Genomic DNA, 16739 nt, shown 5'->3' on the forward strand with positions numbered 1-16739 from the left:
GAGGTGCTACCATCGCCGACGCATAGGGGCAGGAGGTTGCGAGGCGCGAGTAGTCCAAAGCCGTGTAGTGGGGCAAGTGGCGTGTGTGCAGTAGTTGGCGATATGCCGTCCCGCGCCGCCGGGAGGCAACCTCTCCCACAGCCAACCGCGCTGCCGTCCGACAGTCCACCGCTCGCGCCTCGCTGCTGAGACATCATCCTCCACGCGCTCCTGCGTCAACGAGGAGTACGCCTGTCCGTGCATCACACTACCTTTGCACCCCCGATGCGTGAGTACCTCTCATTTCCCTGGCGTGGTATGGTGTGCCATCACGATTGCGTGCCGTTGCCGCGTATTTTATACAGTTAAAAAAACCACTCTCTCTCTCTCTCTCTCTCTTTGATGAGCTTTTGGATGAGGTATTTTCTTTATCTTTTATTTTTTTCGCGTGGTATGCCAGTCCGATTCTTTCGATCGGTATGTAAGTAAGGAGAGTTTTAATCACCCCTCCCCCACTATGCACGTTTGGTTTTTAATTTTATGGACTTGCACAACATTGGGATTCATTATAGGTGTACGAGAGCGAATCAATTCAAATTTTCCGTTGAATCATACTTGATACTGTTCAAGTGACTTCGACGCACACCCCCGATTTCACTGCACCTACAAGCGAGTTTTTATATCGCGAGATAAACGAATTGGCAAAAAGTGTAGCTGATAGCTCGTTTGGATCGAAGCTCTCTCTTTTTTTTGTTCTCCTCCCTCCGCCGATCACGATGCAGAGTAAAACGTGGAGGGGAAAAAAGGGAAAAGCCACAGTTCAGGGAAAAGTTTTTCCATCGCCAACTTGGAGTCTACCACTAAATCCACCGACTAATCGGGACAGAAGCACGCGAAGGCGTGTCAGAAAACGCCAACTACCTGTATGCATTCATACGCGATGAACCAAAACCAACCAACTACTCTTCCATTCGCTCGTGTATTATCAGCTCGTGTACCTACACGTGTGGGAATAAACGCACGTGTAAAAGCCCAAAGGTAAAATCGAAGGTGCGGCTCGGCTTTTCACTTACTCATACACGTTTAGAGAGCCGACATGCTCCGACGATTCGTGTATTACGTATATCACGTATAGGTGTACGTGATGGGGGTACATTGTAACTGCTGTGCAGCGAATTACAAAGAGGAAGCGCCCGCGCGTGTGTGTGTGTGTGATTCGTATGAAAAGTTTTGGAGGATCGAATCTCCGAGCTTATCGACTCGATTAACCCAGTGGCTGATCGTGATGACCGACTGGTTTCTTTCTTTGTGTATATACATATACCTATCTCAATGAAAAAGGAGAACGAACGAGCAAGTGTGCATGGGAATGCACGAGGCGGTGATCGAAAAGTACCTATAAAACGGGGAGAATGAAAGTACATTTTATTATTAAGTAGTTATATGTAGGAAAATTTATTTACGGGTGTTATATCGCATGTGATTGTCTTTATCATAAATTGAAATTTTTTTTTTTTTTTTCACAAAATTTACACTGTCTGTAAGCCATATTTTTTTGAATGAATATAGATTCGCGAGATAACGTTGTCTTGTATACACAATAATAATATAAAAGACGTAATTAAGTATAAAATACCTGTTTGTACCTTCATAAGATTAAGATAGGCGTTTTGCTTTTTAATATGAAGTTTTATTTCTAGGCCTTTCTTTGGTAAACATCTACATATTTAATTTAATACAATATACTGACAACCGGACGTGTCGATATTTTTATTTTTACCTGAAAACGTTTTTTTTTTTTTTTTTTTTTTTTATGAACGAAAATTAGTATTTATTTCTGAACGAAAATCTATCTTTCGTTAAACTTTTTATTCTCCTGATTAGACTATTGTTGATTTTTTTTTTTTTTTACGAAAAAATCCTAAAAACAGTTTGTTTTATACCGAGGCAAACTATTAAAAAAAAATTTTGTCGTTGTCAAATTGGTAAAAAATTGATAATTTTTTACGCGTTCCTAGAGGCACGTGTACACCAAAGATGTGGCTCGAAAAACCATTTAAATTTTTCAAAGGCTCTTAACTTGTAAAATCAATCAATTTTAACCAGATTTCAATTAAAATTTCTAAAAATAACAAAAAAAAATAGAATCACGTTGACAAGTTTGAATGGCACTCTGCTTATAATGATGTCACGGGGAGAGAGCGTGTGCATCGGAGAAACATTTGAGCTGAGCATTAGGTAAAGTGTAAAAGTAACGATTTTCAGTCATCGACGTGACACGTAAGTTTGCACAGACGATGCTGTTGGAAAGTTCGTTCGCCTCGATTAAGGTTTACGTATGCATATTACGTCCAAGTATTATTACGTATTCTTTGCTTTTGCACTTCATTTGCATTTGGATAATTACGGGGGCGTTTGAGTGTTTGCTCCGTATATGCCTTATTTTACTCTGAAACATAACTAACTGCAATCTTTACGTTTACACATTACAGTTACAGTTGTAGTTTGAAGCAAATTTTTTTGTCTTTGTTTGGTAAAAATTATTTCCTCTGTTTCTTGATTACTGCACCGGCATCAGACATGATTCTTTTTTTATTTTTTTTTATTTTTTATGGTTGATTTAATGCAATTTTCAAGAAAGGTAGAAGTATGCCTTATAAAAAGCTTGTAGGCCACAGTTAATTTAAATACTCTACCCTGAAAATTGTTTAATCGTAACCCTTCATCAACGTATTATTTGTTTTACGGTATGCGAATAATTTTATTTTGCCCACGAAAATTCCTAAAAAATGAAAAATTTACACTTATCGTAACAACAATTAAAATATTTTATTTTTTTTTAACAATGAATCAGCTTACACTCGTGGCGAAACGTATCCGGCTTATTCTTCAAAGCGCCAAAGGCATCAAAGTACATTCAACTATACCCGGAAAACTTTGTGCTGTTCATTACACATACATATATATATATATCTTATTTTGAGCTTTTATCGGCAAAACACTGAAATTTCGCAACTTTTCACTCATAGTGTATGGACACGGTTGTAGCAGCTGTACATATATAGCCAACGCGATCTTGAAATACTTACTCGAATGAAAGTACAATTGCATTCTAGGGCTCATCAGCTGTCTGTCTGTATTTTACGTATATGCTTCAATCCTACGACAATTTTAATGTTGACTGGGACTGTAAGTTGCAATGGAATGTTAGCCTCAATCGTGAGTATTTTTTTTTTTTTTTTCTTTCATTTATTTATTTACTTTTTTTTTTTTTTTTCAATCAACTACTCCAAAAAGTAATACAAGTCTTCAACCTTTGTATGTATGGTAGGGTTGATTTTTTAGTGCAGGAAAAATTGTAAATTCATCGTACTAAAGAGAAATTTTTAGAAAAAAAAGCTAATAAAGATAGTAAAAAAAGGAATTTTAAAGCCCAACACAAAAATGTCCAGTGTAATAAGGAAATGTGGAGCAATAAGTTAAAGCCGGGATAAGCAAATAAAGCACATTATACTCGTGAGATGAAAAAAAGGGAAAAAAGTCTATAGAAAAAATCATCCTAAAGGTCGAAATCTCTATCGTACACACACGAGCCAAAGGTGGCACGGATCGCGCTCTAAAAGAGGAAGGTGGGAAAATAAGGGTTGGCTAGACTGGCGTGACAGGTGATGGGCACACCGGCTGAGAGCTGCTCATCAGCGAAAATCCAAGCCCTCGCGTTGCATTTGTGTGTACACGTATATATGTATGTACCTATACGTGCCGGCGTAACTAGACCAACGCCAAGGGAGCACAAAAAGCGCATACCTGCAAAGGCTCGCGATTTAAGAGTTTGTGCGAATCGTTAAAGCATAATGTGCCCCCTTTTCTCACCCCATATATATGTATATGTCTCAACGCTGCTCCTTTTTTTTCTCCACTCCCCCTCTCACTCGCTTCAACTTCGATCTTTGGAACAAACACAATTCCGCACATAGACCCACACACGCACGGCTCTCAAGTAGGCAAACGCGTGGCTCTCTTTTTTTTTTTTTTTTTTTTTTTTTTTTAATCGCTCGCGAAAATCGTCCGCTCATTTTTCTTTCCAACCCCCTGTCGCGAGGACTCCTTGCTCGCACGCACGCGGCCTTTCCTTTTCCTCCAAGCCCATACCTCGCAGACTCGTGGTGATGTAAGCCCCTCTGTAAAGTGGAGCAGCGTAGCTTATACATTTTTTTCCTCAGGGGCGCCATACGTCGATTTTTTTTCAATTTATTTTTTACTTGGGTCGGGCAATTGATTGAGCGGGGGACGAGGAAGGGGGAGAGACACTCATCGTTGTCTGCGTGAATTTTTTAATCTGCTGCTCGAGTTTCCTTCTGGATGATAATGGGCATTTTTTACAAACAAGTTTCGTCAAACGATCGATCGAAAACCAAGCGGTGCGGTTGATTGGTAAATCGAGTTGTCGATCCAGTATGGGGCATCCATCATACACCTATTCTGTATACAAATAACGAATTAACCCAGTTATGATCACCGTAGTCCAGTTGTGTATAGAAACAAGTAAAATTGAAAGTTAAACAAAACGTTTTATATGGTCAATTGTCCCAAGCTCTTAGTACGATTGAATTACCTTGAAATCGATTTTTTTTTTTTTTTTTTTTCTCTTTTTCATTTTTATTCCTATGCAATTTGCAATGTTATATGAATATGATTGAAAGATATCAAAGCCACGTTAAGAGTAGAGTAAAAAAAAAAAGAAAATCACAGCCAACTCGGCAGCTGTAAAAGACTTCCGGCCTCGCGATTGTTGTCGGAAGCTCGCGCTCAAGTAGTATAAGTCGGCGTCCGGTCGGCCCTCCCTGTGACGCTTGTTTTATGACGACCTTGTCGTTCGGCCGTCATATTTCTTACACGAACTAAAGCGCCGTGTGTCCGTGCAAGGACGTTTAGCCGGACGTCGTGTATATTGGTGTAGGTATACACATGTGTATATGCGTGACATAGGTTGTATAGCCGCGACGATTGTTGTGCTTGGTCGAGTTTCCATGGCACCGGCTGACCTGGTCAGTACAGTAGGTATCGTATACGTATCATGCTGTGACGACCACGTGGTCAAGCCGCGGCTCTGTTGGTGGTATATATGTATGCTGCACGCACGTGTGCACGCGATACAGAGATACAGCGATATGAGTTGTAGTTATGAGCCGTTATTACGTAGGTACGTGTATGATGACGAAATTTTTTATGTTCCTACCGCGCATTATTGGAATTCCTTCGTATATACCCCAAGGAGACTTTTTGCATGGACTTACGAGGGCCATTTTTCATTTTTTTTGCAAGTTTGTGCAAAGTGGATGCAGGGTAAAAAGTATGCCGAGCGCCTGTCAGAGTGCGAAAGTTGTGGGCGCGTATGTTTATTACACAGCGATTTTTCTCTCAACACGAAAAGATAAAAATTTCGTTGAGAATTTATGATTTACGATCGTACGTGTGATTTAAAAAGTTTTTCGAAAAGCTACCAGATGCCACAAAAATTCACTGCAAGTATACACATGAAAAAAATGACTATACATCTTTTCGTAACAAACTCGACCGTGAGTATCGAAATCATGCGAAAATAATGTGTGCTCTGACCGAAAAAAAAGCAATAGAGAGAGCGAGAGAGAGTGAGGATTCGAGATAAGAAGCACGTTCTGCATAAAAGGCTAATTAAATTCGAAAAACCATCGATCGGTAGAGGCGATAATCCGGGGCACGAAAAACAGAGCGCACACACGCAGGCTCTGGCCGATCTAAGGTACGATCTCTGTGTATATATATATATATATATACGTACAGTGTCGTGCACGCTCCCGAAGGATCCGTACTAAATGTGTGTACACATATACATGCACGTATTAGCGCAGAGACGGCGAGTATGGTTTTAAAAATTCAAGGTCAATCCCATATCCTTACTCAATTTCGCGGGAAATAACGTCCACTTTGCATGTATATGTGTATGCACCTGTATGTACGTATCAGGGGTACCCCCTCGTGCATATACACATACATACATCGTGGCTCGTGCGTGCAGGGGAATTCACACTGCGATTAGCCCCGTATACATGTAAATATATGTATGTAGCTGCAGGTGACTCACGCTGACGGCGTCTCCGAAATATCGCAGTTATTTCATGCAGATAAGAAACCAAGTCGTTTTGGGGCGGGAGGGGGGCTTATCTACATCTGATCTCTCGCACCTATTTATTTAAGGTATAACTTACACATGGGAATTATTTTAGACGCCAAACAATAATATCTAAAAAAAAAAAAAAAAAACAGGTCAAAGGAAGCGCGGGTCGCCACCCGCATCTGTAGCAGCTTGCACCGCCACCACGCCATCAGCGACCGCCGAGCAGCTCGCGGTGACACCAACACTGGCCAGCTCGCCGCTCGCCGAGTCGTAGTTGCAGAGTAGCTGCCACGAACGGTCCAACAGCTGCAACAACGGTCACACCTGGGCCAAGAGCACCGGGAAAAACAAGAGGGCCCAGCCGCTCCGTAGGACCGCCAGAGGATGCGCTCCGGCCGTCGTGGCCGTATTAGGCCCACCGCCGGGCTGGGCCCTGCACTACTACGGCACGTGTCATTGGTAGGTGCACGCGACAATATATTATACCACGCGAGACGATACTGTTGTCATATTTTATAAGTGATCAATGTGTCATTTTCTTTTTTTTTTTTGTTTTTTTTTTTCTTTTTTTTCTATTAATCAATATCCCAGGGATGTCCCGCGGGGCCGAGGTTGTAGCGGTCCCGGGCCGTGGCGCGGTAGCTCGGTTATGGACACGAGGGCACCGCCGATCGTCCCGAGAACCCAAGAACGGTGCTGTCAACACCAGCACCATCAGCAGCAACAGGCAAAACTCAAACACCAACAGAATCAGTTGGAAGAGGAGGTGTCGCTGCCGCCACTCGCCGCGACAGCCAAGCGACAGAGGGCCAAGTATCCTGCAGCACCCGGTTGGCGGAACAACAACGGCATAACCCAGCCACTCGGTCCTCTGGGCAAGCAGGAACCGCAAAAACACCGACCGTACAAGTCAGTGTGCCTCATTTTTCTTGTTTTTTATTTTTTTTTTTTTCTTCAATGTTGGATCTGAGGGGGGGGATCGAGACGATTATATCTTTTTCGGCATCACAATTACGGTCAAGGTCGGAAGGGGGAAACGAATGTTATGACCGTGTAAGGAGTACTATTTAAATTAGACGGCGTCGATGGTAGACGATAAACATTACGTGCCCCTTTTGCGTGTTCCATTTTTTTTTTTTTTTTTTTTTTCATTGTTTTACAAATTGTTTCCCTTCCCCCCTTTATTAAACAAAATGAGAGGGATGTATTGTATTTATTCGACAACTCCCAACTATTTACTTTTTCATCCGATTTTCTTTCACAGCCCAAACATTCGATTAGCTCTTTGCATGTGTATCATCAGTTGCGATTAATAACATGATGTAAAAAAAAAAAAAATAAAAAAGAAAAAAGAAAAAATTTAAATCTCTTACGGGGGTAGGGTACTCGGGATAGGTGCTACGCCGCTGATGCACGCCTGCCAGCAGGCGGACCGGGGGCGCGTGTTGAAGTTGTTGCGCGAGCAGGAGGAGACGATCGGGTACAGGGACCGGGCGCTGCGTAGCGTCCTCCATTACTGCATGGACGCGGCGACGGGTGGGGCGGTGGCCCAAGCCGCGCCGGAACTCGTCAATTCGCCAGACGCCGAGGGTCACACGCCCCTCCATCTGGCCGTCATTGCCGGTGATCATCAGCTCGTCGCTGTACTATTGGCCAATGGAGCCGACGTCAATGCCAAGGACCACGAGGGACACAGCGTCCTGCACTGGGCTACCGGTGAGTCGTTCTTGTTGCTTTTGCTCTGCCTGTCTCTACACATACATAACATAGCTGTATCACTATGGGTTAGATATACAAGTTGGATCGATTGTTTCAACCATCCGCTCCTTTTGCTGCTGTTGGCGGTGTAAGCGGTTAGGTTTTTTTTTGGAGCTGATCTCGATGTAATGTACCATGAAAATCGTAAAACTTTGTCCAACTTGCATTACAACCATCGACGTGGTCGAGTAAATAAAATCATGTCCAGTGGCCGAACTTTCAATTTTAAGTAGTATAGGTCAATGTTCGGTAAGACGTTGTGGAAAACCTATAGCCATTGAGGAAAAGCATCCGATTAACTATTTATATACAAACATTATAACCATCGACATAATTAAATTAAAAAAAAAAAAAAATCGTGTCCAACGGGCGAGTTTTTATTGTTAAGTAGTATAGGTCAATGTTCGGTAAGACGTTGTGGAAAACCTAGCCATTGAGGAAAAGCATCCGATTATTATTTATACAAAAATTACAACTATCGACATAGCCAGCGTGTCGAGTATAAAAGCATGCACATAGGTCGAATTTTTCAGTTTAAGTAGTATAGGTCAATATTCGGTAAGATATTTTTTTTAAACAACCATCGAGGACAAGCATCAAATTATTATGTATACAAACATTACAACTATTGGCATAGTCGACATAGTCCACTAATAAAATCATGTCCAGTGGGCAAACTTTCAATTTCAAGTAGTATAGGTCAATGTTCGGTCAGACATTTCGAAAAAAACTTATTTATTGGAAATAATCACCTGATTACTATTTATGCAAACATTGTAATTATTGACATAGTTGAATAAAGATCATCATGTCCAAAGCACGAATTTTTAATTTTTAAGCAGTATAGGTCAATGTTCGGTCAGACATTTCGAAAAACTTAGCCAGTGAGAATAAGTCCCGATTACTATTAGTTCATTGCAAAATTCTCTTTCCCCATGTAAAAATTGAAAAGAGACAAACATTGAGGGGGGTCGGTTTAAGTTGTGCATCCCAGGATTCACACTGAATAATACAGGGCAGAATAGTCTTTTTTACCGTAAAATTGAAAAAATGGTTTTTTTCCGATCTTTAAAAAAAAAAAAAAAAAAAAAATTATAAGCTTTGCGTGACAGAGATAATCCAATTCGGACAATAATCTAAAATCTCTCTAACGATCCTCGACACGAACGGCGAGTCTGGGTACACAAAGGTGCTTGTGTATTGCGTTACTTACCAACGAAAATAAAGAGAAGCCGATTAAAAGTGACAAATGATCTTTCAATGAGAGTGACCCAGATCGATTTGGCTGACCCACGGCCCCGAATGGCCCGCCTCTCCCGGACCGCAAACCCTTTAAATTCTAATCTCGAAAAAAAGGCACGACCAAACAACTCGTCGCACACGCTTGCAAACCAGTCCATCCGAGATATGAAAGCCCCGGCTGTGTACCGAGAGTAATCGCCGCCTCTTCGAGTCGTTATCGCGCATAATTTCTGTACCCCCGTTGGGCACGCTCGCTTAAACGGATGCCTATACACACTCACACACACATACCTCCCGCGGATAACGAAAGGCTGACGTACGGCCGGCTAACGCGACTAACATGGGTGCAGGCATTCGGTGTTTAAAATACGTATAGGTACGAGCACCGCGCTCAATCGACCTCTATCGTCCAGCTGCGATCTTACCTCCTCCTCTTTTTTAAGATATACACATAGGAAAAATTACATGCCGGAGAATGGGTCAGTAGAGTCGCTTGCCCACCGGGAAGTCAAAGCAGGCGCTCCTTCGTCCTGATAAGTGGCGCAGACCTTTTTTGAACGCGCGCAGAGCTCGATACAACAGACATATACCGAGGGTTTGGGGTCAGTGGGTCAAGCAAAGCCCAAAGTGACGCCAGATGGTTGGTCAACTTGAGCCGGTACTACGTTACATCCATCCACCTGTGCATAAGTGTATACCACTCACGCAATCTGCACACGGCACGTGAAGTGTACCAGGCAACACGAGAGGATATTTATATTGTGCGCGGGAGCGTCGAACGCGGCTCGGGTTTACGCGCATCTGATTACGAGTGATTTCTTTCTCTACCCCCTCCAGCTCCATCTCTGGCTCCTTTTCGGATAATTGAAATGAATGGACTCGTTTTCTTTTTTTTTTTTTTTTTTTTTTTTTTCCATACAGGCCATTTCACGGTATTTCCATGAGCGCAAATAGAAAAATAATATTTTGGTACGCGTAACGAGCTCGGTTTTCCCGGTAATAGTACACGGGGGCTGGTGAGCTTTAAAATGCACATTCTTCCTACTCAACGGGAAACAATTTAAAATAACGAGCGTCATTTCCACAGCGGGTAAGCGAGTTTTCTTTAAAATGTAATGTATACATACCTATAGACAAACACGTTTTTCAATGCTTTGGTAACCCGTTCCGAGTTTCCGTATGTACAAGCTCATTAAATATAATAGCGAGACAAATGTCTATCCATAAATAGTCGTGTATGAATATTGTGTATACACTGTTTTTCCGAAAGATGTTCCTTTGAGAATCCTTTGCCGATCTGTTATTCTATATACTCTATATTATGATGCTGCTATAAAGTATTAATTGTAATGATACCAGCTCCCCAAATCGTAGAGTGTAGAGGTAATAGCTTGAATTAATCGTACGCGTGTATGCATACAGTGTGCGGTGAGGTAGAGTGCGCGCGTCTGGTGCTGGCAGCCGGGGCGCGAGCCTCGAGCCCGGATCTCCGGGGCGGTTCTCCCCTGCACTACGCGGCTCAATGCTGCGGCTCTGCGGCCACGGCCGAGCTCGCGGTCCCGAGGAAAGTCGGGCTCAAGGTGTTGCAGACGCTCCTGGAGTTCGGCGCGGACGTCAACGCCAGGGACGAGGATGGCCGGCAGCCGGTACTGTGGGCCGCCAGCGCCGGAAGCGTCGAGGCTGTGCTGGCCCTCGTCAGGTGAGCTACACACGTTCACGGGTTATTCATGCATGTACTTTGTAGCCACCCTCGTGATTCCTCTCGTGCTTCGTTTGGCGAAAGTGGGCCATACGCACGTCCATTAACATATTCGGATGGCCGTCCTTGCCCAATTGTGTATACACGTATACAACGTGCGGGGATTGTGGAATCGGGTCGAGAGACACTTGTACAACCTGTATCGATATTCTAATTCTGCACCTAGTTGCATCGGAATTAATGCATACCGGGTCCTTGTATTGGGAAACCGATTCGGTGTAGGGTATAAAGCCGCTTAAAATTCAAGCTGGCCGTATAGCCGTGCCCCGGCCTTGTCTCACTGACCGGCGGTATAATTGTGATTAATGCAAATGAAAACGATGACCCTTCGATTGATCGTTCTTACATACATGACGTATATGTTTGTGTGCAGGGCAGGGGGCTCTTTGGTGGCCGGTGCCTCGGACAAGGACGGCCTGACGGGCCTGCACTGCGCGGCGTCGCGGGGCCACGCGCGCTGCATCGAGGCCCTCGTGACGCTGTGCGACGCCGAGCCGGACCAGGTAGACGACAACGGCTGCTCGGCCCTCCACTACGCGGCGACCCTCGGCCACGCCGACGCCACCTCGCTGCTGCTGAAACTCGGGGCCGATCCCAACCGGCAGGACCGCAAGGGTCGGACGTGAGTGACTCCATTATACATCACCCACGGCAACGTATACATATATTTATTATGTGATCCTTCAAGCCTATACTTGCACCCACAGGCCGGCCCTGTGCGCGGCGGCCAAGGGCCAACTGGAGACGCTGAAGATCCTCGCCCAGCACGGGGGCTCGTTGCACGCGCGCACCATCCGGGGCACCGGGGTGGCCCACGAGGCCGTTGCCTCGGGCAGACTCGAGCTCATCAAGTGGCTGGCGAAGCGTCGGCCCGGCCTCCTGGACGTGGCCACGCCCGATGGGAAAACGCCCCTTCACGTGGCCGCCCTTCACGGACACCTCGACGCGTGCAAGCTACTACTGGACACCGGGGCGAGGATCAACGCGACCTTAAGAACGAGCAAGGGCGGGGCCATGACGGCCCTCGACGCTGCCCTGTACAGGGGACACAGGGACTGCGCCAAGCTCATCCAGCTCCACGGCGGCGTCACCGCCCAGCACGCCAACGCCACCGGGGCGACCAGAGGTGCGTTGCCCAACCCCCTTCCCTCTCTCTCTCTCTCCAAGAGAAGCATAACGAGTCCTGCTTGGTATGGTCGTTTCAGTGTTCTCAACGAGGCTGCGCGGGGAGCGGGTGGACACGACGAGCTCGGACTCGGAGCTCAGCGACAGCAGCCCGCGGCGCCGACGCCATCGCCAGAGGGACCACCACCACCACCACCACCACCGCCACCGTGACCCCGATGATCCCGAGCTGTATTGTTACGAGGAGCGGTGGACCGAGCGAAGGACGCGCCGGCGGGCTAACCGGCGCAGGGTGTCGTCGCGCCGGGACAGCCGTAGCTTCAGCGAGGAGGAGCTCACGCGCCACTCCAAGGCGTCCTCGGCCACGGGTAAGAAGAGCGAGCGCCAGAGACGCGCCCTCAGCGAGACGGCGAGGCGCGATGGTGGCCACGCGGGGAACGAGGAAGAGGCAACAGGTAGGTCGTGCCGTGGGCGACAACGGCCGCACGAGACTAAGAGGGGTCGTTGTTCCAACAAGGCAGCGGAAGGAAAGGAGTCGTGAGGGAGGAGGAGGAGGAGGAGGGGAGTAGCGGTTCGTCAGTGAGCGACGACAGCCTCGAGGTGGTGGTGGTGGAGCGCTCCCTCGAGAGAACGTCCGAGAAGATAGTGACGGGGGCCAGCAGGAAGCCCAAGGGCCCCACGGCCAAGAAGGACGCCACGCCAGCGGGTGGGGGAGGAGCCGTGACGAGCCGATCGGGGAGAAAGTCGTCGGGGCAGGTGTTTGACGGGGACAGCACGAGCCAGGAGACGGTGGAGCAGTTGACGGTGACGGCGGACGTGCACAAGAACGAGGCGCCCGACAGCTCGAGGAGCAAGGGCTCGGCTGGCGACAGGGAGGCCGAGCCCGGGACCGACGAGCAGCAACACATGAGGAGCAAGATGGACGGCATACTGGAGAAGGCGGACGAGCTGCAGAGCTCCCTGCTCTCCAGGGCCGCGGATCTCAAGAAGGACGTCGAGGAGATGCGCCAGCAGTTGTCCCAAAAGTCGGAGGAGCCGAGCGCCACGGAGTCCGGGGAGTCGAGCGCGAGGAGCGACGAACCGGCGGTGGCAGAGGAAACACCCGACGAGCAGGTGGTGATTGACGGTCCGAAGAAGAACGAGTCGAAAACTGAGGACCCTGGGAGCCCGGAAAAGACGCCGGAGCGTGCCAGAGTCGAGGGGGACGAGGATCGAGACTCGGGCAACAAGAGTCCTGTCGAGGAGACGAGAAAGGAAACCGAGTCAACGGAGAAAAAGCAGGACGTTGAGGCTGGGGAGAGGGACGAGTCGGTGACGCCTAAAAAGGACGATAATGGAGGATCCAAGGCACATAAGGACGTGCCAGAAGATCCAGGCGAAGGAGGACATCAGAGTGGCGCGACCGAGGTCGACGTTCCAGGTTAGAAAGGGAGACACGACGCGATTTTTTTTTTTTTTTGTTAGATACGCTGCGACGTAGGATTTTACAATGATGTAATATACATACATATACACGTAGCGCTAGCAATGATAACCATCTGCTTGCTTAGACGGGATGTTAATACATGTAGGTACATAGTTAGTCTTAGCGATCAATAATAAACAAAAATGTATTGAAAAAAAAAAAAAAAAAAAAAAAAAAAAAATCATAAAGTAGCAGAGATATGTGAATTCTTTTGCAGTATAAAGACTACCGATGGGACAAGCGACAGTCCGAATCACGGCTTAAGGATGACAAATGATTAGTATATTATACAATATATCCTTTCTATCTACAACGATCTACACAGAGTATTTTCGTCACATGTACATTCACACACCCATACACTACCTACATAGTATAGAGATAGACGTGCAGTATATATATATATATACCTAATACAACGTCGCATCAGCATTGCTCGTGCACCTTTTTTGTTTCCATATATTCACCTGTAGACTTGTACAGCTATATCCAAAGCGAGAGATCATTGCGTATAGGTATAGCTCGCGTGGGCACTAACAAACTATAGCGGTTCTTAATGAACCTAAAGGGCAACAAAAAAAAAAATAAATAAAAAATAAAAAAAAAAAAAACACGCACGCAAATATTGTACGAGCAAAGACGGAAGGGATAGCTCTGCAGCGACTGTCCTCCCTTGTAGGTACGGATGGTCCTCGTTTCGAGGACGACAGCTCATCGAGCTCGCCGAGGGCCAACGCGTCGCGTCACCATCAGCAGCCACAGCGCGGCTCGAGACCGTCGACGGCCCAACGCCGTGGTAGCGCGGGCAACAACAAGCCATCCCTGCCCGAGAGCTCGGAGGATCGCTCGCCCGATCGAAGTGCCATCGTAGCGGTGATCGAGAGTCCCGAATGGGACGAGGACGAGGAGCTTGACAAGGAGATCAGAAAGGCCGTCGGGGGTATCGGGGAGCACGACGAGGAGGAGGAGGAGGAGGATGGTAGCGACGGCCTGGCAGGGGAGGAAGACGACGTGGGGATCGTCAGGGTGCTGCCCAGCACCAGCGAGGAGGAGACGGGCACGAGGACTTCCACCGTTGATTCGCTTCCACAGGTTGGTATCAATAACAACATACAAATTTATGTATATATATTGTGTGGGACTATATTATAGAAATTTGCTCCCTCCTTGTCGCAGTTGCAAACAAAGTCGCACTCGCGTTTGGTGCGGCTGACGAGTCCGGTGGATCCAGTGGGCCGAATGCGCCGGGACAGCGGTGGCCGTGACAGCGGTATCGAGCCGAGTCCCCGGGTATCGCGGATCCCAAGGCGGACCGTCAAGTGTTGCCCCAACAGCGAGCGCCAGCGGGCCCTGCACATGGAAACGGTGACGCGCGACGTGCAGATCAGCCTGAGGCGTTACCACCTCGAGCGCAAGATATTCTTCCAGCTGATGGAGCTCAAGAGGCTGCAGATCAGGCAGGGCCGAGCCAACGAGCAAGTCCTCGTCAAGAGATTGGTTGGTCTTTTTTTTCCCCCTCAAAATCGAGGAAATTTCATTCTTTTTTTCCAGTGATTATTGAATCACAATATTGAACATTGACCTCTTTCGTTCTAAATTAAATGCAAAAAAAAAAAAAGGCTACGATAAATTTGTAAAATGTTTTATCAATTTAGTCTTTTATTTATAAACTCATCAGCGATTTCGATTTATTATTAAACGTGGACGCAATTGTGCAAAAACATTTTCTGATTGTAACAATCGTGTCCTGTGTCATTTAACAAATGAATTGTCCAACCTTTGGATTCAAATTTCAAATACACGTATAAGTATACTCTCGAGACATTTTATTGATCACTCTAATGTACGTACGGTATACCATATTGGTATGTTACGTTTCCTACGTTATCAACGCTGGATATTACTCGTTCGTTTTTCTTTGGAATAAAAGCCAATTTTTATAACAGCAGCAATAATCAAAATTTGACTCGAAATTTCAGGTTGAAGCATTCAACAAATCGGGCATGAGCGGACCCGTCATTGGCATCGCGAAGTACGACAGACCTTACACTTTCAGGTAATGTTTAAACCTATATACACATACCGATATCGAAAGTTCAAATAAATAAATAAATAAATAAATAAATAACCCGTAGGCATTTTGAGATATTTTTGTACGAGCAGCTGCGCAAACTGCAAAGGCGGCCGTCGACCCCGGACTGGTGCACCGAGGCCAAACATTGCACGCAAAAGACACACCGCTGTCATCACGCAACAAGTGCCTACACCTCGGTTCCAATCTACACGTATTGTGAGTTTGCCCCCACACACATACGCCTGAATCTGATATACTTCTCTCTGCTGATACCACAAATACACATTTGTTGGACAAATAACACAAATACTTGCCCACTGTACCCATATACCATACATATATCAATCCATACATGCTGATAGTTAGGTATACGTGTCTATAGCTGTTGGAAAGAAATGGATTGCAATGTTTGATTCTAGACTATAATTGCAGTAGGTGGAGGCGTCCAAGAAAGACCGAGTCTTTTTCCGAAGATCGAGGGACGCGGCAAGGGACAGATGACGGTAAATTGCGAGGGCACCTTTTTTTTTTTCGTGTCTGACCATATCATTGCCTTGTACTACTTATTTTTTCCTTTCCCTTCGTTTCGTCTCTGCAAAAGTGTATTAATGTACCTAAACGATGGCTTTAAAGGTGGAAGTGACGCACGGCAATGAGAAGCAAGTGATAGCACTTCCCTCCGAAAGGATAGACCACACGAAGAGATATTTCGTCACGTTTACGGTGCGCGGCGAGACGACGGACACCGACAAACCGAGGACCCCGACGACCGGCTCGACGACGATTCAGCGCCACACCAAGAGTGTCTGAACAACCTTGTACCCTGTATCTCGTCCGTCTCCTTCATTTGTACCATGTACGCTCCATTAAAATTATTGTTCTTCGCTTCGAACGCGTCTATCTAACTTGTGGATGTTCAAAAAAAAAAACTGCCAACGCCATTGTCGCAACTCAAAATGAGAAAGAGAAGAAAAAACTTGTTATATTTACGTAATTACACACGCTTCGAAGCACTTGCGTATGATATTACATGCGACTGTCATTGTGCTCTATTTTTAACAAAATAAAACAAAATATACAGTCCAAGTAACGAATAAAGTGTAGCACAAATTTGAACATTGTTACTTATATATATGTATCGCTGCTGCCGAGCGTGGAGAAATTATAATTTTTGCATGGG

The 16739-nt window shown here is 46.0% G+C and overlaps 1 protein-coding gene across 1 annotated transcript; it reads left to right on the forward strand.

Moving 5' to 3' along the window:
• The first annotated feature begins 205 nt into the window (after positions 1-205).
• On the forward strand, positions 206-16438 carry LOC106647325 (uncharacterized). Its single transcript, XM_089590880.1, is given in 15 exon segments — positions 206-268; positions 6286-6595; positions 6728-7045; positions 7518-7852; positions 10559-10835; positions 11269-11517; positions 11603-12021; positions 12101-12556; positions 12559-13381; positions 13959-14577; positions 14662-14982; positions 15465-15541; positions 15621-15775; positions 15992-16062; positions 16193-16438. Coding segments are annotated over 13 exon segments (4239 nt in total). The 5' UTR covers positions 206-268; positions 6286-6595; positions 6728-6785; the 3' UTR covers positions 16370-16438.
• The last annotated feature ends 301 nt before the right edge of the window (positions 16439-16739 follow it).

Source organism: Copidosoma floridanum, unplaced genomic scaffold, assembly GCF_036245765.1.
Source record: "Copidosoma floridanum isolate Cflo_tuat_1 unplaced genomic scaffold, Cflo_Japanese_pri ptg000013l, whole genome shotgun sequence".
In the NCBI taxonomy this organism is placed as follows: Eukaryota; Metazoa; Arthropoda; class Insecta; order Hymenoptera; family Encyrtidae; genus Copidosoma; species Copidosoma floridanum.